Here is a 23,810-nt window from a genome sequence, read left to right as displayed (position 1 = left end):
TTTTTTTTTTTTTTGAGACGGAGTTTCGCTCTTGTTACCCAGGCTGGAGTGCAATGGCGCGATCTCGGCTCACCGCAACCTCCGCCTCCTGGGTTCAGGCAATTCTCCTGCCTCAGCCTCCCGAGTAGCTGGGATTACAGGCATGCACCACAGTGCCCAGCTAATTTTTTGTATTTTTAGTAGAGACGGGGTTTCACCATGTTGACCAGGATGGTCTCGATGTCTTGACCTCGTGATCCACCCGCCATGGCCTCCCAAAGTGCTGAGATTACAGGCGTGAGCCACCGGGCCCGGCCAATATTGATTCTTTCTATTCATTAGTGTGGAATGTTTTTCCATTTGTTTGTGTCATCTCTAATTTCTTTGAGCAGTGTTTTGTAACTCTCATTGTAGAGATCTCTCACCTTCCTGGTTTGCTGTATTCCTAGGTATTTTATTCTTTTTGTGACTATTGTGAATGGGATTGCATTCTTGATTTGGCTCTCAGCGTGAGTGTTCTTGGGGTATAGCAATGCTACTGATTTTTGTATATTGATTTTGTATCCTGAAACTTTGCTGAAGCTGTTTATTGGATCTAGGAGCTTTTGGACATAGACTATGGGGTTTTCTAGGTATAGAATCATATTGTCTGCCAACAGAGATAGTTTGACTTTTTGTCTTCCTATTTGGATGCCTTTTATTTCTTTCACTTGCCTGATTGCTCTGGCTAAAACTTCCAGCACTATGTTGAATAGGAGCGGTAAGAGAGTGAAACCTTGTCTTGCTCCAGTTTTCAAGGGGAATGCATCCAGCTTTTGCCCATTCAGTATAACGTGGGTTGTGGGTTTGCCATAGATGACTCTTACTATTTTGAAATATATTCCTGCGATGCCTAGTTTGCTGAGAGTTTTTCATATGAAGGAATGTTGAATTTTATCGAAGGCCTTTTGTGCATCTACTGAGATGATCATACAGTTTTTGTCTTTAGTTCTCTTTATGTGATGAATCACATATTATCGACTTGCATATGTTGAACCCTACTTGCATCCCAGGGATAAAGCCTACTTGGTCATGGTGGATTAACTTTTTGATGTGCTACTGGATTCCATTTGACAGTATTTTGTTGAGGATTTTTTCATCGATGATCATCAAGGATATTGGCCTGAAGTTTTCTTTTTTTGTGGTATCTCTGCCACATTTTGGTATCAGGATGATGCTGGCCCCACAGAGTGAGTTAGGGAGGAGACCCTCCTTTTCAATTTTTTGCAATAGTTTCAGTAGGAATCATACCAGATTTATACATCTGGAAAAATTTGGCTGTGAACCTATCTGGTCCAGGGCCTTTTTTGGGTTGTAGGCTTTTTATACTTATTCAGTTTTGAAACTCAATATTGGCCTGCTCAGGGATTAAATTTCTTCGTTGTCTTGTCTTGGGACGTTGTATGTGTCCACGAATTTATCCATTTCCCCTATCTTTTTTTTTTTTTAGTTTATGTGCCTAGAGGTGTTCATAGTAGTCTCTGAGGGTTTTTTTTTTTAATTTATTTATTTCTGTGGGGTCAGTGGCAATATCATATTTGTCATTTCTGATTGTGTGTATTTGGATCTTCTCTCTTTTTTTCTTTATTAGTGTAGCCAGTGGTCTATTCTTTATTTCTGTAGCTAACAGTCTATCTATCTTATTATAAAATTACTTTCTAAATAGGTAATACATGTATATGGTACAAAATCTGAAAGTACAACAGGATATACAGTAAAAGCAAATCTTCTGGCCCCTCCAGATCCCCAGAGGCAATGTTATTATTTTGTGAATTCTTCTGGAGAACATGCATTTAAGTGATCTTTTCAATGCGAATGATAGGGGACTATACACACTGCCCTGCTTTTTACATTTAACATCTTAGGGACTGGTCCCTATTAGTGTCTATGGTGCTGTCTCTTTTGTTTTCCTCGTTGCAGACTATTCCATTGCATAAAAGTCACAAAATGTAACTAGTGCCCCATTGATGGACACTTGTTTCCAAACTTTTTTTCTATTAAACACTGCTGTAATGAATAACTTAAGGCATGTAATTTAACATATATACAGGCGTATTTGTGGAATAAATTGGAAGTCAAGTTTTATTTATTTATTTATTTATTTTTATTTTATTTTATTTTATTTTTAAAGACGGAGTTTCACCATGTTGGTCAGGCTGGTCTTGGACTCCTGACCTCAGGTGATCCGCCCGCCTTGGCCTCCAAAGTGCTTGGATTACAGGAGTGAGCCACCACGCCCGGCCGGAAGTCAAGTTTTAAAGCTTAATTGCTACTGCCAAATCACTCTCTACAAGCAGTTGTATAGGTTTACATCTAACCAGCAATGCATAAGAGCATTTCTCTATACTCTTGCCAATACAATACATTAGCAGGTTTTTTAATCTTTGCTAATCTGTTAGGTTAACAGATTCTCGTCGTTTTATTTGGCATTGTTTCCATTATAACATTAAGCATCATTTCATATATTTAACATCAAGATACGTCTCCATTTCTGAGATTATTCTGTTCATATCTTCTACATCTCCGTTTATCATGTTGTTAGACTTTTTTTATTGATTTCTAGGAGTTATTTATATATTAAAAAATTAGTCCATGGCCTGTGAGTTGTAAATACTTTTCCTACTTGGTAATTTGCAGTCTGTCTTTATTTATAATGGGGATTTTTGTTAGTTTGTTTTGAGATAGGATCGCACCATCACCCAGGCTGGAGTGCCGTGGCATGATTACAGCTCACTGCAGCCTCAACCTCCCAGGCTCAAGTAATCCTTTCACCTCACCCTCCTTAGTAGCCGGGACTACAGGTGCATGCCACCATGCCCAACTAATTTTTGTATTTTTTGTAGAGATGAGGGTTTTGCCATGTTGCCCAGGCTGGTCTCAAACTCCTGGGCTCAAGCAATCCACCCACCTCAGCCTTTCAAATTGCTGGGATTACAGGTATGAGCCACTGTGCCCAGCCTGACGGGGATTTCTTGTGCCATGCAAAATTATCTCTTCTTTTATGGCTTCAGGGTGGTTTATCTTATTTATAAACATGTTCCCCAACTTCAGTATTAGAAAAAAATCTCCCTTGTGGTCTTAAGGTGCTTTTATGGGTTTCTTTCACATTTAAATTGTTGCTCCATGTATCCTTGATCCATAGTTGAGTGCAAGGCATGAAATAAAGATACAGCTTTTTTTCCCAGATGATGATCTTATTGTATCAAAAATTATTAATCTTTATCGTTTTTTTGATGAATTAAAATGCCAACTTTAGAAGGCTTTTTGTTTTATATATATTTTCCTGTTCCAGATGAGGACTAAGCTATTGCTCTTAATCCTGAATCTGATTTAAAGACCTTAAACATTCTCAGAGCACTTTGAGGCACTACAAATCAGCCTCCCCTTCCATTTACTCCTCAATATAACCTATTTTGTGAGCAAGCAAAGGTAAACCATAACACCCACAATAATTACCCTGGGGCACACCTTGAGTTCCCCAGAACCCAGTTTCATAATCGCCCAGTATCTAACAAAAATTTCCAAGCATATTCTTAGAACACCAAAGAAAGCCCACTTCAAGAATGCTTTATCTCTTCCTAGAATTTGACTGGAATACCACAGCTGAGCGGAATCCAAAAGGCCTGGGCTTGTATTTAAGCTCCACTACTTACTTACTGTAAGAGCTTGTCAGTTTTCTTAATCTCTTGGAATCCTGTCCTTTTTTTTTCAAAATTTAAGCAAAAAAGAAGTACATATCTCATAGGTTATTGCTATATATAAATTAAATAATCCATATTATGCAGCAAGGCTGGAAGATGATAAACACAATTAATAATGTGTGCTATCATTATTACCTTTGCAGAGGGTCTCACAACATTCAAGAATTATTAGGTTTTTCTCTTCAAGATCCCCTTCTAATTGCCTGTTGCCAATGATACTGGAAGTTTCTTAAAGGTAGGAACCCCATGGATAGCCTTCATAAGACCCAGCACAGGACTGAGCTAATAATGATGATTATAACAACAATAAAAGTAATAATAACAGTAACAGCTCCTAACAAGAGTCTGTCCTTGCCCATAGGGCTCTTACCTCAGGGGGGTGCCCTTCAAACTCGGGGCGCCTACAGTGGGAGTCACGATCATCCCACATCTCAAAAGACTCTGCACACTTGCAAGGATGACTCTCCTTCATGCTCTTCTCTGTTTGACCCCGGACAATTCCACTGAAATAGACAAAGAAGGACGGTTTGGAACAAAGAATTATGCAAGGTCGGGGGCTGGGGCATGAGAATGAGGGTTTGAAGATCTTACCCAATGCCGTGAATCCCTAAGCCAAGGATATAGAAGATAAAAAGGTGGTGAGTATACCAGAAGACCTCAAAATAACTCCTCCGGATGAACTCAGTAGCTGAAGTTACCATGAGAATCAAGGCTATTGTCATGATCACTCCGGTGAGACCAGCAATGCTGGTGAATGTCACATACTTCACTGTCTGTGAAAGGAAAAATGTCAGCCTGGCACAATATCCACCTGTGCACTTCCTGCTTATGACCATATCTCAGGTGCTTTGCTAGTAAGTCAACTCACCATGTTTGGGGACTGGATGGGATTTAGCCAAGAACCCCCCTTTTTCTCATCATGAGATAGGCCAGAGAGAATGGAGGCAAGGGAGCCATCTGTGGCCTGTCGGCTTCTGCTATAGCAGTCAAAGTTAAACAGGTGTGCAATGATGTGAATAGCTAAATGAAAAGATGAAAAGAAATGTTAAGAGGCATCTCAGCAACATCATGGCAGGTGTGCCCCACTACACTAGAAGAATCCTACATTATAGTGCTTAGCAGAATGCTGAGTGCAAAGAAGGTGCCCAATAAACCCTTGATCGCAGAGCGATTCAAGATCTTTTTTATACTTACTCTATTCCCAAAAGAATAGAGCATAAGCTCCATGAAAATAGGCCAAGAACAGTGCCTAACAAATAGTGCCCAGTGCTTGATAAATATTTTTTGAATATGCATATGGATGGATGAATGAAGCAAGATTCTGAATGCCCTGGAGTCTGCGGATTCAGGGCTTGCCTGAGTTACCTGTATGTAGGCAGATCATATAGGCCACCAGCTTGTGGAAGGTGAGGTTGTGATCCAATTGCTTTCTCAGTGTGCAGCTGCAAAACTACAAATGTAACGTGATCATGGTCAGATGTCTCCAGCCAGCTTTATTAAATTCATTAACACATAATCAACATGTCTTGCACATAGCATGCCAATACTCACCCACCCTTACCCACCACCTTAGCTACCAAAGGAGACCTCTGGCTTCCCTTCCTAGGAGCATGATGTTGGGCTGCCCTACTGAGGAGTCCAGGTCTCCTTCTCTAATGTGAATGTTGACTTAGGAGTGGTTGGGACTCACTGAGCAGGTGCCCCTCAGGAAGGACAGCAGATTGCGACACACGGGAAGCAGGATCAACATGCTGTTAAAATTCAAGCAGAGAGCAGAGGCTCGGGCACAGGCCAATGTTGACTAGAGTAGAAGAGAAAAAGAGACCATCAGCAGCTTCATCTCACCATCTAGCATGTGAGCCACTGACCCAGCCACTCATCCGAGGCCTGCAAATGAACAGGGCTCCAGCTGCCTCCCCTCTCAGTAGCTAGCATGATAAGGCCAGGCTCTGTTTGCAAAATGCATAAAATATGCTGAATTTAATATTGAATTGAGAAATTCCCATGACAGTAGTTAGGAAATGTTTGAATACATTTATTAACATGAAAGAGAATAGGATTTAATGATTACATGTTAGCAAATACATTCTACGGATGTAACATTTTGTTTAATACTCTTAATTATAATTTTATTATTTGTCACTTTTAAAAGAGTCTTAAGGATCTGGCTCTATTGCCCAGGCTGGAGTGCAGTGGCAAGATCTCGGCACACTGTGTCCTCTGCCTCCTGGGCTGAAGCCATCCTCCCTCCTCAGACTCCCGAGTAGCTGGGATTACAGTTGGGCACCACCATACCCAGTGAATTTTTGTATTTTTGGCAGAGACAGGGTTTTGCCATGTTGCCCAGGCTGGTCTGGAACTCCTGAGCTCAAGTGATCTACCTGACTTGGCCTCCCAAAGTGCTGGGATTACAGACGTGAGACACCATGCCTGGCCAAGGATTATATATACCTTTATTTGCATTTTAAGTAAAGCTCATATTTAGAGGTATAATTACAGATAGAATTTTATTCTTTTCTGGATTTTCTAATATTGCAGTTATAAGCACATAATAGTTATATAATAAAAACACTTAAAAATTTTAACCACTTCTATTTTAGATGTCTTTAAAAATTTAACAAAGTCAAGACTAGGAAACCTCTTAGAGTAAAATTTTTAAACAGGTAGATATATTTGAGAAGGGACAACTTCAGAGAAGCACAATTTTAAGCTGATTTCCTTGCATGGCCAGGCAGCATAAATCAGGAACAACTTGCTCCAACAGTAGAAGCTGCTAGCAAAGGAGACAAGGAGTCAATGCTTCAAAGAAGTATTTAGCCCAGAAAAACAGGCCTTACTAGGTATAAGCTGGACAGAATATTAACCCCATGGCAGCTTAACTATATGGCAGCTAAATCTGACTTCTCAACTCCATACAACTGGCCTCTGAGTCTACTACATGAACTTGGGACTGCTATGGAGTGTGACAATGTAGTAGCAGAGGAGCTGGCAGCAGCAGCCAGGCAATTTTTGTTGCACTTCAGCTGACTGGCCAGCCTTACACTGTGTGCCTGTCAAAGACTTTCTAAAAGGAGGGGTATAGGTTAAGGTTAGCATTTCTTAGCCTTTTTCCAATTATCTATGAAGCACAAAATTGATTTTTCTTATATCGTAAACCTAGGACAGCCTGACATAAACTTAATAAGCCAGGACAAGGTCTGTCTAGCATCCACAATGGCTAAGAATGTCAGGCAGTGTGGTGAACAAAAGCTGCCCTACTGTTTTCCATTTCTGGCTTTTCCACATGACCTATGTTTTCTCTCTCTGCTGAGTCACGCTCCGACTGTTTTTGGTACAGACAGCCTGTTCCATTTCTGAGTAAATTTCCTCGGCTCATCTCAGAGATCCTGCATATCCACATTGGTTCCCACTAGCTTATTTGAATCACAGAGATTTCTTAAAGCTAAAATTGGCAAGTGAATTGAAAATACAGGACTATAATTTCACAGTTCCATATTCTGTGGTGGCTATCTGTATAGGATGGATTCTTTTTAGAGAAAACATTTTTTCCTCATTGCAGCACATTTAAATATGCCAATGTATGTTCATTTCTCTAGATCCACACTCATTGGTGTTATAAATGAACTCCTGCTGTCATTAATGCATCATTGACTATGGATTTAAACTTCTTTCTCTGCTGCTTATCTGCTCTACTTCATAGGGAATCAAATTGCTCTCTGTATTTTCCCAAGGTGAGGATGAATTTAAGAAATAACCTGTGGAATGTTTAAATAAATTATGGTACATCAATGCAATGAATTGTTATTCTCTTTTTTCTTTTTATTTTTCCAGATGTTGTTTCGCTCTTGTTGCCCAGGCTGGAGTGCAATGGTGATCTCGGCTCACCGCAACCTCCGCCTTACGGGTTCAAGCAATTCTCCTGCCTCAGCCTCAGCTGGGATTACAGGCATGCGCCAACACGCCTGGCTAATTTTGTATTTTTAGTAGAGATGGGGTTTCTCCATGTTGGTCAGACTGGTTTCGAACTTCTCGACCTCACGTTATCCACCTGCCTCGGCCTCCCAAAGTGCTGGGATTATAGGCGTGAGCGAACGCGCCAGGCCTGAATTGTTATTCTCTTAAAAGAATGAGAGCTCTATGCAGTGATACAGTGGTGGTAAAATTTTTTTTTTTTTGATACGGAGTTTCGCTCTTGTTGATTTTTGAGGGGAGGGGAAATTCCTGATTTCCAGCATTCACCAATTTTGATGATGTAACTACTCCCACCATGGCAGATTTCAAGATACTAACTTGATGTCATTGAACACCACTGAATGCAGAGTTGGGAAGAGATGCACACAGCTGGCACTACAAGCTGATAAGAGCTGGTTTCAGCACACCACTGGTTACGTACTCACATGAAAATAAATCTGAGGCTGGGCACAATGACTTACGCCTATAATCCCAACACTTTGGGAGACCAAAGCAGATGGATCACTTGAGGTCAGGCATTTGAGACCAGCCTGGCCAACATGGTGAAACCCGGTCTCTACTAAAAATAGAAAAAATTAGCCAGGCCCTGTGGTATGCACCTGTAATCCCAGCTACGCGGGAGGCTGAGGCAGGAAAATCACTTGATCCTGGGAGGTGGAGGTTGCAGTGAGCTGAGATTGCACCAATTCATTCCAAGCTGGGCAACAGAGTGAGACTCTATCTCAAAAAAAAAAAAAAAGAAAAAGAAGAAAAGGAAAGATATCTGAGATATAGTAACATAAGCAATTTCCAGCCAATATCTACAAAGTGATCCCTTTTTTGCTTAAAACAAAAAAACTGTGTGTCCTATTATATGTGTTTACCAAAACTCATAGAACTGTACACCAAAAACCAGCAAATTTTACTATATGAAAATTAAAAAGTGAATAAACAATCATACTCACCTCAAAAACAAAACCTATGTGTCTGATACATTTGTGAACATATGTCAGTGTGTGTGTGTGTGTGTATGTATCTCTAGGGATTGGGATGAGAGGGTGATTTTCACATTTTAGTTATATACTTCTATTAGGTTAGTGCAAAAGTAATTGTGGTTTTTGCAAATAGTTTCAATAGCAAAAACTGCAATAACTTTTGCACCAACCTAATATATGGTTTGATCACATTGAAAGCAGCATTATTGATAATTAATTTTTTAAAATAGGACTTTAAAAAATAAAATGTCCTATAGAGTGGAATAATGGACATTGGAGACTACAAAAGTAGGAGGGCGGTGGGGAGTGAGGGTTGAAAAATTACCCATTGGGTACAATGTTCACTATTCAGGTGCTAGGTAAACTAAAAACCCAGACTTCATCACTACACAATATATGCATGTAAGAAGCCTGCACTTGTGGCTGGGCACGGTGCTCATACCTGTAATACTCGGCCTTTGGGAGGCCGAGGTGGGAATATCACTTGAGCCCAGGAGTTTTGAGACCAGCCTGAGCAACACGGGGAGAACCTATCTCAACAAAAAAAAATTTTAAAACTAGCCAGGCTTGGTGGCACACACCTGTGGTCCCAGCTAATCAGGACGCTGAGGTGGGAGGATGGCTTAAGCCTGGGAGAGTCGAGGCTGCGGTGAGCCATGATCATGCCACTGCACACCAGCCTGGGTAACAGAGAAAGACCTTGTCTCAAAAGAAAGAGAATGAAAAGAAAGAGGGAAGGAAGGAAGGAGGAAGGAAGGAAGGAAGAGAGGGAGGGAGGGAGAGAGGGGAGAAGGAAGGAGGGGAGAGAAGGGAGGGGAGAAAGAAAGAAGAAAGAAAGAAAGGAAAGAAGGAAAGAAAGAGACCTGCACTTGTACCCCCTACATATATAAACAATTTTAAAATAATTTTTTAAAAAATGAAATGTCCACGGGACATCAGCATAATTTATTTTTCTGCTGCTGACATTTGGGTCGTGAAGTAATCAAGCTGTTAATAACTAGCCACATTTGTTGCATCATTTAAAAAGCTATTTTTGGCCGGGCGCGGTGGCTCAAGCCTGTAATCCCAGCACTTTGGGAGGCCGAGGCGGGTGGATCACGAGGTCAAGAGATCGAGACCATCCTGGTCAACATTGTGAAACCCCGTCTCTACTAATACAAAAAAATTAGCTGGGCATGGTGGCGCGTGCCTGTAATCCCAGCTACTCAGGAAGCTGAGGCAGGAGAATTGCCTGAACCCAGGAGGCGGAGGTTGCAGTGAGCCGAGATCGCGCCATTGCACTCCAGCCTGGGTAACGAGAGCGAAACTCCGTCTCAAAAAAAAAAAAAAAAAAAAAAAAAAAAAAAGCTATTTTTAAAGCAAATTAATACCTCCTTTGGAGTTATAGTTTCTAAAGAAGGATCAAGGATGAACATTTAAAATGGAAAACAGCAGGGTGAAATAAACCATGAACAGAACGTTCAAATTAGTTGTGATCTCAACATGGATTCTTTGATTATGGAAAGAAAAAAGAAATTTTTTAAAAGGACAGGCTGTCGTTAAACATGTATATTGGGAGGATACTGAAAGCTACTGAAAAAAAAAAAACCACTGTCAAGATGAAAGTGATTTAAAATCTCCTACCTGTTATTGCATAATAGACTAGAAGTAGCAGTCAAATACGCTCTTCTAACCAGACAGTGTCCGGGTTCCTCACCCTGTGAGAGAACTGTCCTCAACTCCATGCTTCCTTCTAATCACCTCCACATCCATGCACCCTACCCACTCCCTCCTGCCCTCTTCTGTTTTTGATCTGCCACTTCCCCAAGCTTCTCCATTCTGTAACCTTGACCTGAGCCCTCCTTTCTGCAGGCTTTGAATTCTGTAGCACCCATGAAACTCTTCTAAGTATCCCTCCTATTTGATAGAGAGGTATGTTTCCATGACAGCAGTGGCTTTCATGTTGTGTTTGTTTTTTCTTTTTCGCTTTCCTTCTTTTTAAAAAAGCAAACTCTTCTTAAAAGTGTGAGCAGGTGTTCATAGATAGATACAAGCTGCTTTGGTTGAAACAGGGGCAGGAGTAAAAGCACTACCCAGTTAGCCTTCTCCTCATGTCCTGTAGGAACACCTGAGTTTCTGGAAACCAGTTTGAAAACCACTGCCTAATAGTTTTCTTCATTGAACGTTTCCTTTATTAGGTCTTGGGAGTGTGCCTTAAATGGGGTTATCAGATTTATTAAATAAAAATACAGGATGCTTATATATTACAATGTAATAATGGAAATTTAAAAAATACAGGATGCTAAGCTAAATTTGAACTTCAGATTTTTTTAAATCAATATTTTAGTATACCTGTGTTTCATGCAATATTTGGAACATACTTATATCAAAAAATAATTTGTCACTTATCTGAAACTCAAAGTCAGTTGGGCATTCTGTACTTTTTCTGGCAACCTTAGCCCTGGAAGATATCAGGGCATTGGGTCACAAAGAAGCTGGAATCAGAGATAAGAAAAAAATAGAGATTTTATCCATACAATCGTGATACTCACCCCAAGGATTTTTCTTGTGTAGTAGTACTTGTCGGCCTTCTCATATTTCAGGAAAGCATCCACAAACAGGAAAACATTCAGCCCAAACCAAACAGCCTAGAGGAAGAATAAAACATGCAAAGAATACAGTGAAATTTGGGTATGGGAAGGAGTAAATTCGGGATAGGGATAGGAATAGTAGGGATAGGAATAGTGTCGCCATTTTGGCTATTTTGTGTTTACCTGTTTTCATTTTAAATGAGTACAATCCTGCCAGTATCTAACTGACTTTCAGAGTGAGTTAGCACTTTGAGACATGCATTAGACCAGAGCAGAATCAGCAAACTGAGGCCCATGGCCCATTACCTGTTTTGCAACAGCCTGCAAGTTCAGAATGGTTTTTATATTTTATATTTTCACATTTTCTAATGGTTGAGAAAATCAAAAGAAAAAGAATATTTTGTGGCATGTGAAAGTTATTTGAAATTCAAATTTCAGTGACCATAAATAAAGTGGTATTGGAACTTAGCCACTCCTACTCATTTCTGTATTGTTTATGGCTGTTTTTGTGATACAATGACGGAGTAGAGTAGTTGGGACAGAGACCATATGGCTTGCAAAGCCTAAAATATATACTATCTAGCTTTTTACAGAAACATTTGCCAATTCTTGGACTAGACTATTGAAACTGTTGCACCTAAAAGATAGCAATAAGTGAATAAATGGATATCTGAAGAAACAAAGAACAAATTTAGCATCTATAACAATACTCATCTGAAAAGAACTAGAACATTCCAGATGGGCCTGCCTTTTTAATTATACCGTGACACACATTTTCCTGTTTTCAGATTGTGAGTATTTTTTCAGATTAATCTATTGTTCCTTTGGAGTCGTTTGAACTCTTAAGACTGCTTTTGCCTTTCCCAAGTTCTATCTCTGTATTGGCTAAAGGTGAAATTTGGAACTCACTGCCCATTGCCTTGGGGACCAACCAACTGGTCTAGCCCAAGTTTGGGGATGCTAGTCTGTAATTCGACAGGTCTCCAGGTCTCCAGGGCACTGGGATGCCTCTAGTATATATACCTCGACCCATTATGAGTCAGAACCATCTCAGCACAACAGGCAAAGGGCCTTTAGCCCAGGGCATGGCCTATTCACATTCCCTAGATCTAGACCACTCACACATCTTTAGTACTATAGCATAGTAATTTAAAGTGTGATATTGGAGTCAAGTTGTAGCACTACCAGTTAATAGCTCTGTAATCTTAGACAGACATGTGATTTAACTTTTCTAAACCTCAATTTCTTCACCTGTAAAATGAGGATAATAACAGGACCTACTTTATGGTAATGCTATTAGGCTTACGTCAGATAATGTGTGTAAAGTGATTAACACAATGCTTGGTGCTTAGTAAGAGATCAATAAATGCTAGCTACAGAGTTGTGTCACTACTGAACCAGCTTTACCAATCAATTTCTTCCTGCCTCCTTTGCTCGAATACCCTTTTCCAGAGCTGAGTGTCTTCCAGAGAAATGTCTTTGAAAGAAAAGAAAGTCAACAGCCACAGATACCTCAAGAATTTGGAAGACAGAAGAGAGAAGCTTATTTAGAGGGAGCAGAAATATTACTGGATCACAAAGAGACACGGGCAAATAACTTTGTCAGCCCATCATCAATTGTAGGCAAGGCAAGTGATGAAATACAGTGACATCTAGGAGTAAGGAATTCCATTCCCCATCTTGGCTGTCATTTCCTCCACTGTGAACGAAAAAGAAGGTAAACTACAAGACGTGGGACGAAGGAGGAATAAGACTATTTTTAAGTAATTTGTTTTTTATTTAAAAAGTCAGTGCATGGGAGTATATGTCAGAGATAATGAGAAGTCTAAGCTTGCCAGCTGGATTGGTGGGGGATGAAAATTCAAACCTAGAGAATTAAATGTGAGTCACCATCATGGCTGGTAAACTCTCCCAGCAAAAAATAAGACAGGGGAAAAAATGCAGGTAAACGTAGATTTTAGAGCTAGAAACACCTCATATTTGTATCTAATCTAGTCACTATATTAATCCCCTACTCCCCTCCCCTGCCCAGTCCCCCCAACCCCCTACTCCCACACACACAAGACCTGAAGTCCAGAGAGTATATAAAAAATTTGATCAAGATCACCCACTTAGTAGCAGAATTCAAGGTACTTGCCAGGTTCCCTTTCTCCTAAACTAGTGTTATTTCTATTATAGTGCAAAAGGAACTCAATATAAAGCATTTTGAGCATTTAAAATATGTCATGGGATAACCTGACAAAATAAGCATCTTTGTTCAATGTAAAACAAACACTCCTCCAGGGAAACTCCACATATTTTTTCCTGGAGCACCTGGTGGGGGACGTGGAGAGGGGGGTGCGGCAGGGAGCCAGGAGATAAAAGAAGCATCACATCTTCTCTTTTCTCCTGTTTTGCATATGGAACCCAAAAGCAAAACAGGAGAAAAGAGAGTAATGAATGAAGATCTAGGAAAGTGAGAAAGGACACAGGGAGCCCCAGGCTCAATTGTGGCTCAGAAATGGAAGAATGATAGTGGAGAGAAGTGTTCAAGTGTTAGGAGAAAGAGATTGTACATACATAGGGTGGTGAAGGGATTCTGGTCTGAATGTCATTGAGGAGGTGGGTTCGAGTGATGCTTCTTCAATCAATTCATTGTGTGACATCTAGGTCTTATTTTCCTTTGTACAATCAATAAGTTGGTTTACATCTGCACTATGCAATGCCACAGCCACTACCCACATGTGGCTTCTGAGCACTTGAAATGTGGCTAGTCCTCACTGAGATGTGTTGTGCGTATAAATACACATCAGATTTCAAAGACTCAGTAAAAATAAAAATATATAAATTATCTTATTAATATTTTCAATATTGAATACATACTGAAAAGATTTGTTGATATGTTGGGTTAAATGTATTATATTGCTAAACATTAACTTCACCTGTTTCTTTTTACCTTTTCAGTGGAGGTATTAGAAAATTCAGGAATTCCTGAAATACCGCAGGGGAAAAAAAAAGAAAAGAAAATTCAGGAATTACATTATTATGTGGTTTGCTATATTTCTAGTGGGTAGTGCTGGGCCATATGATCTCTAAGATCACTTTCATGTCAAACATTCAATGATTTTATGAAATCTTGATGGGAGCAGTATAGGAAAGACACAGAGAAATCAGCACTCACGGTAGTAGTTAGAAGTGAGATGGAAGAGAAAAGGAGACGACAGAAAATGAAAACAGGTTGAAATTCCAAATACTCATGATTTGACAATATGAACAACTGCATATTATTTGTCTCTGTCCTCTCATCTGATCTAGAGTTGCATTTTTAAACTAACTGGTCTTGATGAACCCAATAATTGGCATGGAATCTTTCCCTTTCAAATAAATTTACAAATATAAACAAACATGATGCCTCCTTAATCCTTCCTAATTAGTAGGAAGTCAAAAATCACTTACCAGAAACAAAACTGAAAACCAGTGGTTAACCACCCAGTTTCCCATTGTCAAGAGGTGGTTTGGAGCCCCTCTAGGCAGCAGGGAAGATTCAGCAATCCAGATTCTGGAGAGGTCCTTCAGGAATGCGACCTTTGTCCAGCTTAGGGTCTGTGAGTCTTTAAGATGTGAAAAATGCACACCTACCCCAAGAGCTCCCGGGAATGAATAAGTTTATTCTGCTTTCCTTTTCTGGACGGAACTGTGCTACCAGCTTAGATAGACCAGCCCTACTTATGAGAACCACTGGGGTTTTCCCTGTGGGGTTTTTACCCCTTCAGGAAATAGCAATCTTCTTGGGTGAAAATATTCTCTCTCATCATCTTATCAACATGACCTAATGTGAAGCACTGCCTTCCTAGATAAGAGATTTGCTAAAGTTTCTCATAAAAAAAAGATAATTAGTCTGGGCCTATAAACAGATTACTGCAGGAGAAGTAGGGAGGGAAGCGTGTGTGGTAAGGAAGCTGTTTCAAGATGGACTTTCCAAAGTGTTGCTACGTCTGTCAGCTGCCATTTGGACCTCAGTCTGGCTAGCTCAGAAACTTTAGTATACCAGTTCCCCTGGAGGATGATCCATGGTTGACATATATGATGACGGCTTTGGGGAGAGCTTGACTGGCTGGAAGGACAAGTTAAAAGAAGGGTCAAATAGAATAAGAGAAAATTTAACAAGTATAAAAGTACACTTTGGTTCAAAATAAACAGAGGCAGAAGAATGGAGACGATTGTCTTCTAGTATGAATCGTCAAAAGAATGAAATCATCAAAAGAATGGAGACGATTGTCTTCTAGTATGATAGATTAACCAGAGTTGTATGTTCAGCTCTGGGCACTGATTTTTTTTTCCTTTTCTAAAATGGTGAAATATACACGGAAGAGTATGTAAAACATATATATGTAACTTAAAGAATAATTTTTTTATTGTACTCTAGGTTCTGGGGTACATGTGCCGATCATGCAGGATTGTTGGATAGGTACATACTTGGCCAGGTGGTTTGCTTCCTCCATCCTTGCTCCCCCCATCACCTGCAACTGGCATTTCTCCCCATTATCGCTCCCAGCCTCCCCTCCCCTCGCTGTCCCTCCCTTAGCCCCACCCCCCACCGACCCCAGTGTGTAATGCCCTTTTCCCTGTATTCATGTGTTCTCATTGTTCAACACCCGCCTATGAGTGAGAACATGCGGTGTTTGGTTTTCTGTTCTTGTGTCAGTTTGCTGAGAATGATGGTTTCCAGAATCATCCATGTCCCTACAAAAGACACAAACTCGTCATTTTTTATGGCTGCATAGTATTCCATATGGAAGACGAATTGCTCCAGCACCACTTTTGAAAAGTACATATTTTTTGAGACAGGGTCTTATTCTGTCACCCAGGCTGGAGTACAGTGGTATGAGCTCCATTCACTGCAAACTTCGCCTCCCGGGTTCAAGCGATTCTCATGCCTTAGCCACCCGAGTAGGTGAGACTACAGCCATGCACCATCATGCCTGGCTAATTTTTGTATTTTTAGTAGAGATGGGTTTTCACCATGTTGGCCAGGCTGGTCTTCAACTCCTGGCCTCATGTGATCCACCCACATAGGCCTCCTAAAGTGCTGGGATTACAGGAATGAGCCACCGGGCCCAGCCATTTTTGAAAACTACTTTCAAAAATATACTTTCTTTGATGATCTAAAATGTCAGTTCTATTATATATGAAATGCCTATATACACATCATTTTGTTCTGGAGCTCTCCATTCAGTTATTCCATGCTACTGCCCTAATGACTAAGTCTTGACATCTGATAAGACAACTTTTGCCACCTTGTTCTTCTTTGGCTATTCTTGGCTTTTTGTTTGTTTGTTTGTTTGGGGGGTGGTTCTGCGTTTTGTTTTTATTCTTGGCCTTTTTCATTTTCATGTAAATTTTATAATAAAAGTCTTGCATCTCCTTTGTCATATTTACTTCTAAGAACTTTATATGTTTTAATGATGTTGTAAATTATATATTTTTATTTTTATTTTTAATGATGGCTGTTAAAGATACAATTTGTTTTTACTTACTAATTTTTATACCCAGCAACACTGCTAAACTCACTTATTAATTGTAATAATATTTCTGTATTTTGTCTTAGATTGTCTATAAACATGGTCATATTTTTTGCTTTAAACACAGTTTTGTTTCTATTTATTTATTTATTTTGAGATGGAGTTTCACTGTTGTTGCCCAGGCTAAAGTGCAATGGCATGATCTTGGCTCATTGCAACCTCTGCCTCCTAGGTTCAAGTGATTCTCCTGCCTCAGACTCCTGAGCAGCTGGGACTACAGGTGCCTGCCCATGCCTGGCTAATTTTTGTATTTTTTTTTTTTTTTGAGACAGAGTTTCGCTCTTGTTACCCAGGCTGGAGTGCAATGGCGCGATCTGAGCTCACCGCAACCTCCGCCTCCTGGGTTCAGGCAAGTCTCCTGCCTCAGCCTCCTGAGTAGCCGGGAGTACAGGCACGCACCACCATGCCCAGCTAATTTTTTGTATTTTTAGTAGAGACGGGATTTCACCATGTTGACCAGGATGGTCTCGATCGCTTGACCTCGGGATCCACCTGCCTCGGCCTCCCAAAGTGCTGGGATTACAGGCGTGAGCCACCACGCCCGGCAATTTTTGTACTTTTAGTAGAGACGGGGTTTCACCTTCTTGGCCAGGCTGGTCTTGAACTCCTGAACTCAAGTGATCCATCCGCCTCAGCTTCACAAAGTGCTGGGATTACAGGCGTGAGCCATTGCACCCAACCTTCTTTTTTCTAATTCTTATAACTTTTATTTCTTTTTCTTCACTTACTGAACTCACTAGAACTTCTAGTACAATGTTGAACAAAGGTAGTAATAGGGATCCCTTTGCGTAATTCCCAATCTCAAAGGGGATTCTTCCATTTCACCCTTAAATAGAATGTTTTGTGTAGGTTTTGTGGATATCCTGCTACATATTTCTATTTTACTTTAGGCACAAAAGCAAATATTTATTAAAAATAGAAAAGAAATCATAGCACATTTTTAACAGATTTATTGAGGTATAATTTATAGGCCATAAAATGTTCCCATTATAAGAGTATAGTTCAATGCACAGCACATTTTATATTTATTGTTAAAAGCTGAAAAATTTCTTCAACATCACAAAACCCATAAAAATAACATTTTAATTAGGTGCCGAACACACCTGCAATTTAGTATCACAATGCCAAGTGAAATTGGCACAGTGGGTGGTAGGAGTTTTCCTGGAAACCATTTCTACACTAAGGCAGCTATCCATCAGTTAACTAGATATAGAAGTGTCAGTGAACCACATAATATATATTCTCCTGAATCCAAACTAACTATACAACCAACACAACAACCTCTTAGCTATATTCCAGAAGTGCTCATGGCCACTCCAGCATCACTTGACCTGAGGGGAAGTGTGACAGAGGGAAGTTGGAGTCGTAAGAAACACTTCAGAAAATATTTTACACTTGTAAATTTTACAAAAACACTTGCCCGTGACCAAGACCACACCTTAAAAGAAAAACTAAAGCCTGTCCATGGAAGGGTGACCAGGACAATATAATGATTTCAAAGCATCCTATATTAGGAGCATTTAACGAGTGTAGGGAATTTGGCCTGGAAAGAGGTTTATCAGGGACATGAGTTTATCTATATTTTTTTAAAGAAAATTTAGATTGTTTTGTATGTGACCCAAGGAGTCAACCAAGGAATGGAGGCTCTAAAGTAACACTCTTTTGGTCAGGCATGGTGGCTCACACCTGTAATCTGACCACTTTAGGAGGCCAAGGTGGGCAGATCACCTGAGGTCAGGAGTTTGAAACCAGCCTGGCCAACATGGCAAGACCTCATCTCTACTAAAAATACAAAAATTGGCCGGGCGCGGTGGCTCACCCCAGCACTTTGGGAGGCCGAGGCGGGTGGATCACGAGGTCAAGAGATCGAGACCATCCTGGTCAACATGGTGAAACCCCGTCTCTACTAAAAATACAAAATAAATAAATAAATAAATAAAATAAAAAATAAAAAAATAAAAATACAAAAATTAGCTGAGCGTGGTGGTGCACGCCTCTAGTCGCAGCTACTCAGGAGGCTGAGACACTTGAATCTCTTTAACCCAGGAGGCAGGAGTTGTGATGAGCCAAGGTTGTGCCACTGCAATCCAGCCTGGGTGACAGAACAAGACACTATATCAAAAAATAAAAATAAAATAACACATTTTTGTTCAATATAAAGCAGAATTTTCCAACACAGGTGTTCAGAGAAATAAAGAGGTAATGAGTTTCCTATTACTTGAGACTCTCAAGGAAAAATGGACAACCCCTTGTCAGCTTTTTACAAAGGGAATACCAGCAGCACGTGGATGGTTAACTAAATGTCCCTTAAGTATACTCCAACATTGAGATCCTGTGATTTATAAAAGAATGATCTATAATCTGGATGACAATTTATGTATTACCTAAAGAATTATATATGCCATGCTGATTGGAATCTTGTGTCTGTGAGGTAAGGCCCCCATTCCCAATATCAGAGTACTAGGAAGTCCGTTGATAAGTTGGTGATCACAGAATCTGAGCTAAGATAGTCAGATGATATTAATGGAATGTTACTGTTAAGCTGCAGCAGCAAGCTCAGTAGGCCTTTTTCAAAATAAGATTACACCTGCAAATTCAACTAACATATTCATGCCCCAAATCTGAAACCTCCCTCTCCTGGGCAATGCTGGACACACTAAAAACTTCTCACCATCAAGACATTTATTCAGCCAACAAACATGAAAAAAAGCTCATCATCACTGGTCATTAGAGAAACGCAAATCAAAACCATGAGATACCATCTCACGCCAGTTACAGTGGCGATCATTAAAAAGTCTGGAAACAACAGATGCTGGAGAGGATGTGAAGAAATAGGAATGCTTTTATACTGTTGGTGGGAGTGTAACTTAGTTCAGCCATTGTGGAAGACAGTATGGCAATTCCTCAAGGATCTAGAACCAGAAATACCATTTGACCCAGCAATCCAGCAATCCCATTACCGGGTATATACCCAAAGGATTATAATCATTCTACTATAAAGACACATGCACACATATGTTTATTGCAGCACTATTTACAATAGCAAAGACTTGGAGCCAACCCAAATGTCCATCAACGATAGATCAGATAAAGAAATGTGGCACATATATACCACAGAATACTATGCAGCCATAAAAAGAATTGAGTTCATGTCCTTTGCAGGGACATGGATGAAGCTGAAAACCATCATTCTCAGCAAACTAACACAGGAACAGAAAACCAAACACCATATGTTCTCACTCATAAGTGGGAGCTGAACAATGAGAACACATGGACACAGGGAGGGGGGCCATCGCACCCCCTAGGGCCTGTCAGGGGGTGGAGGGCAAGAGGAGGGAGAGCATTAGGACAAATACCTAATGCATGCAGGGCGTAAAACTTAGATGATGCAGCAAACCACCATGGCACATGTATACCTATGTAACAAACCTGCACATTCAGCACACATATCCCAGAACTTAAAGTGAAACAAAAATAAGTTAAAATAAATAAATAAAACTTCTCACCATCAACCTTCCTTTTTCGTAAATTCTCCAAGAATTGCTTTCTTTCTGTTGGCTCTAGACATTATAATAGTCCCCTCCACCCTGTATTGTTTCACTTATCTTAATGTTTGCATTTCCCAGGCTTATGGATTATACGGCATTGACTAAATTTGAGGTTGCTTCCTGGAGATCTCTAGGGAGTAGTTAAATGTCATCAGTAACTTATTCACAGTCTCACCATAGACTGCAGCTTTTGGAAAGATTTCCTGTAGACGGTTGATCCCACCCATGGTAGGCGGATTCTTGCAAATTGTAAACACAGAGCCCTTCCCTGACTTGCATGTTCTGTCTTCTTCCTGATCACCTGTGTCTGTCCTCATTTGTCCCAAATTTGCCTTTATAGTTACAACTTTTATACTCCTCTTCCAGGAATTAATATGTAACAGAGAGTGTTGAATTACTTAACAGTTTAAACATGTGCTTAGGACATCAGAAAAAAGTGTTTTAAGAATTCTTTTAAGAATTTATAAAAGAATTTGATGGTTGGTATTTCAAAAACAAAAATTTAAGTAGTTATGGGAGAAAATGGTAGTGTGTTTTGTTTATTTTATTGTTTATAATTACTTTTAATTTGAATCCATCGGGGATGGTGTTGGGAGGACATTAGTTTCTTTCTAGATCTTAGAGCCTTTAGATTAAAACCTGGTCTTGATTACAGTGTCCAAAAATGAAACATCCCATAATAATAAGATGGACTGATACATGTGGAATTATTTGAAATCAATTCTTTTTACTATGTTGGAGCAGAACCAGACCTCACTGAAGTAGCACCTCTTAAAGACAACATGGTATGATGGAGCTGGATTTGACCCCCAGCTCCCCACTCACTATTAATGTTGCCTTGGAAAAGTCTAACTTTGCTCAGCCTCAGTTTCTTCACCTGTAACTTAGCATACTGGTCCCTCATGGAGAAACTGTCCAAATCGTAGCCCATATTGTCAGGCAGAAGGCAAAGTGGTGGTACGGAAGAGATGGTAGAGCAGTGTGGTGTAATGGTTAGAAACAGATTCCAGAGCCAGTCTACCTAGGTTTGAAGCCTGCCTCATTATCCATAAAATGGGTTGTTGTAAGAATTAAACGAGTTAAAGAATGGAAAGCAATGAGAACACTGCCTGACGTATAAAAAAAACTCCATAGTTGCTCGCTACAATGATGATGATGATGATGATGATGATGATGACGAGCCCTAAGAAAATATGAGCAGAGGACCTAAACTCAGTGGTACTTTCTTTTGCCATTGAAAAGGGAAGCAGAAACTATAAATCAGAGACCATTATTATGTAAACTGTAAGATTATGAAACTTTTGTTACTGCCTTATGTCTGTTGGGTTTACCCTGTTTTCTCCAGGGTTTAGCAAACTTTAAATGAGCCTTTGTGCTTGGCTTCAGTAGTAGCAAGAAACTTAGAAGGTGCAGAGTTTGTGTCTCATTCTGCAGCTAGGCTTGGGGAGATAATTACCAAAAGGGGAAAACAGGCAATTTCCTCATGGCCGCAAGGAAGAAAGAAAACTGGGGTGGCCCTAGGCCTGGAAAGGGGCCTGGGGACTCAGTGATGGAAAGGTTTATGTAGTTTCCTGTTCTCGCTACTTCCCTCACAGCGCTGTGGTGTGCATCAAATGAGCTGGTACGTTTAACAGTGATTTATAGGCTGTTAAGTGTCATGGAGACATCACTAGAATAGCAGTGAGTACTTTCATGTTACATCTGCTACTTTGGAAATCTGCCATCGAAAGTGTATATGTGAGACTTATTCAGCTCAGAAGCAATATTCAAGTCTTGCCTTTTCTTTAAGACTGATTAAGTTCTGCTTCTTCCAGGAAGTCTTCTCTGACCATGTCAGTCATCACACCACACTGTCTTCTAAATTTTTGTAGCATGACATAGCATGAGTTCCTCATCTTCTTACCTCTCTCATAGCCTGTGAAACCTCCCATTGTTATTTACCCTTTTCTGAACAAGTCCTATCTTATCCAGATTGTCCCTTAAGACAAAGCACAAAGTTCTCTATGCACAGCAGATGTTCAATAAACATTTTCATGTGGTGGTGTGGAAGGCAGAATAATAGCTCCCTAAAGATGTCCACATCCTAAGCCCTGGAACCTGTGAATATGCTACTTTGCATGGCAAAGGGGAATGAAGGTGGAATTAAGATTCCTAATCAGCCGACTCCAAAGTAGGGAGATTACTGTGGATTATATCGGTGGCCTAATGCAATCACAGGGATCCTTAAAAATGGAAGAGGGACACAGAAGTCAGTGACGAGATGTGAGAACATGACCCAGTATTACTGACTTCGAAGATAGAGAAAGGAAGCCAGGAGCCAAGGAATGTGGGCTGGAACGTCTCCCCCAGAGCCTCCAGAAAGGAATGCAGCCCTGTCAGCAGCTTGATTTTAACCCAGTGAGACTGAATGCAGAATTGTGAGATCCAGAACCATAAGATAATAAAAAATAAGTGTTGCTTTAAGCCACCAAGTTTATAGTAATTTGTTATAGCAACAACAAGAAAGTAATACAGATGGTAAAGAAAAGACTTTCCTGCAACCATATTTACTGGCTCTGAACTGACTACTCTGCCTGGGAAAGAAAATAGGCTGGGCACAGTGGCTCACACCTATAATCCCAGCATTTTGGGAGGCCAAGGTGGGCGGGTCACTTGAGCTCAGGAGTTTGAAACCAGCCTGGCCATCATGGTGAAACTCCATCTCTATTAAAAATACAAAAAATTAGCCAGGTACAGTGGAAGGCACCTGTAATCCCAGCTACCTGGGAGGCTGAGGGAGGAGAATTGCTTGAGCCCTGGAGGCAGTGGTTGCAGTGAGCTGAGATCACACCACTGCACTCCATCCTGTGCCACAAAGACTCTGTCTCAAAAAAAAAAAAAGAAGATAAAGTCACAACAAGTTTTCAGAGCTAAAGGTTGACAATGTACAGTCCCTCCATCAACACAATGTGCTGTGGATAAATGAGTTAGAACTATTTTGGTTGCAAGTGAAGCAGTATGTTAATGATTGGCCTTTAAAATAAGGAAATGCAACTGCTTTAAAAAAACAAAAACCAACAAACCCTTTTCCTTTGTTGTATTAGGAGCACTTAACACATCCTTAGGGGAAGGGACCTCTCCCAGAATAGAATGCAAGTATTTGCCCTTCCTTCCAGAAAGTACAAGTTAAGACAATCTGTATTTTAAAGACTGAGTCTTCTTTGCAGTTAAGAAAAAGATTTTCAGGCCGGGCGCGGTGGCTCAAGCCTGTAATCCCAGCACTTTGGGAGGTCGAGGCGGGTGGATCACGAGATCGAGAGATCGAGACCATCCTGGTCAACATTGTGAAACCCCGTCTCTATTAATACAAAAAAATTAGCTGGGCACGGTGGCGCGTGCCTGTAATCCCAGCTACTCAGGAGGCTGAGGCAGGAGAATTGCCTGAACCCAGGAGGCGGAGGTTGCGGTGAGCCGAGATCGCGCCATT

The 23,810-nt window shown here is 40.4% G+C and overlaps 1 protein-coding gene across 3 annotated transcripts in view; it reads right to left on the bottom strand.

Moving 5' to 3' along the window:
• The window catches only part of NOX1 (NADPH oxidase 1), a 35,751-nt gene extending 12,225 nt beyond the window's left edge, over window positions 1–23,526 (bottom strand). Inside the window, exons 1-7 of one of the 3 annotated variants that reach the window (XM_012464056.3) lie at window positions 20,303–23,526; window positions 11,197–11,292; window positions 5,410–5,520; window positions 5,085–5,169; window positions 4,588–4,739; window positions 4,311–4,492; window positions 4,090–4,222 (exon numbers count right to left, since the gene is read on the bottom strand). In XM_012464056.3, the coding sequence (XP_012319479.2) occupies window positions 4,090–4,222; window positions 4,311–4,492; window positions 4,588–4,739; window positions 5,085–5,169; window positions 5,410–5,520; window positions 11,197–11,292; window positions 20,303–20,305 (762 nt within the window). In that variant the 5' untranslated portion in view covers window positions 20,306–23,526. Of the gene's footprint in view, window positions 1–4,089; window positions 4,223–4,310; window positions 4,493–4,587; window positions 4,740–5,084; window positions 5,170–5,409; window positions 5,521–11,196; window positions 11,293–14,670; window positions 15,706–20,302 lie in introns of those variants that run through there. The other 2 variants (XM_012464055.3, XM_012464057.3) reach the window with 2 other exon arrangements.
• Window positions 23,527–23,810: the final 284 nt, after the last annotated feature.

This window comes from Aotus nancymaae, unplaced genomic scaffold (assembly GCF_030222135.1).
Source record: "Aotus nancymaae isolate 86718 unplaced genomic scaffold, 86718_ANA_hifiasm-v0.15.2.pri h1tg000004l, whole genome shotgun sequence".
Classification (NCBI taxonomy): domain Eukaryota; kingdom Metazoa; phylum Chordata; class Mammalia; order Primates; family Aotidae; genus Aotus; species Aotus nancymaae.
Note: the sequence above shows the minus strand (reverse complement) of the source record. Positions and strands in the feature narration are given on the sequence as shown.